Raw genomic sequence first — 2,038 nt, 5'->3', positions numbered from 1 at the left:
TGTATACTATATATTTTATGATGGCCACAATTATCATAAAATATATAGTATACAGTTTGTAATGACTTAGACAGATTGTCATGGAAAGGGCCCATTCTTTTAGTAATCTACATTGGTGATTAATTGTTATAATTCATGGAAAGGGTCCATTCTTTTAGTAATCTACATTGGTGATTAATTGTTATAATTCATGGAAAGGGTCCATTCTTTTAATAATCTACATTGGTGATTTGTTAATACCATCATTTTAGAAAAATAAGTGTAAAAGTTATCTCTTAATTTTTTTTACTTTTAACTTGCAGGCTGTGAAGGAGGATTTCCATACTTGGTAGCAGGAAAATATGCCCAGGACTTTGGCCTAATACCAGAAAAATGTAACCCTTATAAAGGAAAAGATGGACCATGCAGTGAAAAGAAATGTACTCGATACTATACAGCTGAATATAGTTATGTTGGAGGATTTTATGGAGCGTATGTATTGAAACATTACTTGAGCATTTTTTTACAAATCTCTTATAAAATTACTCCTTTGGTAAAATATTTCACTTAGATTTAAAGTGTTTGTTTATTTTAGAAACATTAAAATCTTTCTCCTTTTTTTTTTCTTTAGCTTTCTTTTGTGCAGATTTAGCTATTTCTAAACTAGTTCAGTTCATTGTTTAGGAAAATATTTTTTATAAATAATCAAAGTGTTTACTGTTATAAAAGATGTAAAATACTAGTTTATTTTAAAATAATAGTCTCAACCAAAATAAATGAAGGACAATTTATGAAATATGCCTGCCAACTGAACTACTGTATTGCCCCTAATTATCGCCCCTCCTTAGTGTTTTTAAAAAGCTTACCTTGTATGACAGCAATAGTAATACAACATATAATCCACTTTTATTGCCAAAATTTTGATTTGAAAAAAAAAAAGAAATACAACCATGTACACACACACAAACTTATTAGCATTAAATTCAACAAATCACATGTGAAAAATTACTGCCCTCCCCTTTGCAGTTTGCAACACTCCGAGGATGTTAATTAGGGGTAATACAGTATTAGATGGCTGATGCTTTTAATGATATTGGCCATTAGACTTGAATAGGAAATGACTAAAAACTTTTAAAAACTTGATTCAATCTTAGTTTAGTAGACAAACTATAGGTGTAGTTTAGATAGTATACTAAACACTTAACAACCCTTTCATATGAGTAGGAGGTTGGAGTGCATGTCATAATGTTTTGTAGACTTACATTCAAAATTTTATGGAACTACTATTTTATGAATGTATATCCATAAATTTGGAATGAAATAGTAGTTTTTGATCAAATTATTTTTTATGTGTCACATGGTTCATCATCTTTTACATTTGTTCAGATTGTATTGTGGGCAATTATAACAATTAATCACCAATGTAGATTACTAAAAGAATGGACCCTTTCCAAGAATTAATCAAAACTTTAGAAAAATATATCCTTATTAATGTAGAAATTTGTTTGTATTTTAAGGCCATAACTTTAATGTAGAAATTTGTTTGTATTTTAAGGCCATAACTTTAATGTAGAAATTTGTTTGTATTTTAAGGCCATAACTTTAATGAAGAAATTTGTTTGTATTTCAAGGCCATAACTTTAATGTAGAAATTTGTTTGTATTTTAAGGCCATAACTTTAATGGAGAAATTTGTCTGTATTTCAAGGCCATAACTTTAATGTAGAAATTTGTTTGTATTTTAAGGCCATAACTTTAATGTAGAAATTTGTTTGTATTTTAAGGCCATAACTTTAATGTAGAAATTTGTTTGTATTTTAAGGCCATAACTTTAATGTAGAAATTTGTTTGTATTTTAAGGCCATAACTTTAATGTAGAAATTTGTTTGTATTTTAAGGCCATAACTTTAATGAAGAAATTTGTTTGTATTTCAAGGCCATAACTTTAATGTAGAAATTTGTTTGTATTTTAAGGCCATAACTTTAATGAAGAAATTTGTTTGTATTTCAAGGCCATAACTTTAATGTAGAAATTTGTTTGTATTTTAAGGCCATAACTT

General features: G+C 27.7%; 1 protein-coding gene across 1 annotated transcript in view; it reads left to right on the top strand.

The window, feature by feature from the left end:
- LOC106475923 (dipeptidyl peptidase 1-like) overlaps positions 1 to 2,038 on the top strand; it is a 12,578-nt gene that overhangs the window by 5,569 nt on the left and 4,971 nt on the right. Inside the window, exon 3 of the mRNA XM_013936598.2 lies at positions 303 to 471. Coding sequence (XP_013792052.1) covers positions 303 to 471 — 169 coding nt within the window. The remainder of the gene's footprint in view (positions 1 to 302; positions 472 to 2,038) is intronic.

The sequence above is a fragment of the Limulus polyphemus genome, unplaced genomic scaffold (assembly GCF_000517525.1).
Source record: "Limulus polyphemus unplaced genomic scaffold, Limulus_polyphemus-2.1.2 Scaffold9443, whole genome shotgun sequence".
Classification (NCBI taxonomy): Eukaryota; Metazoa; Arthropoda; class Merostomata; order Xiphosura; family Limulidae; genus Limulus; species Limulus polyphemus.
This window is presented reverse-complemented; position numbering and strand designations above follow the sequence as displayed.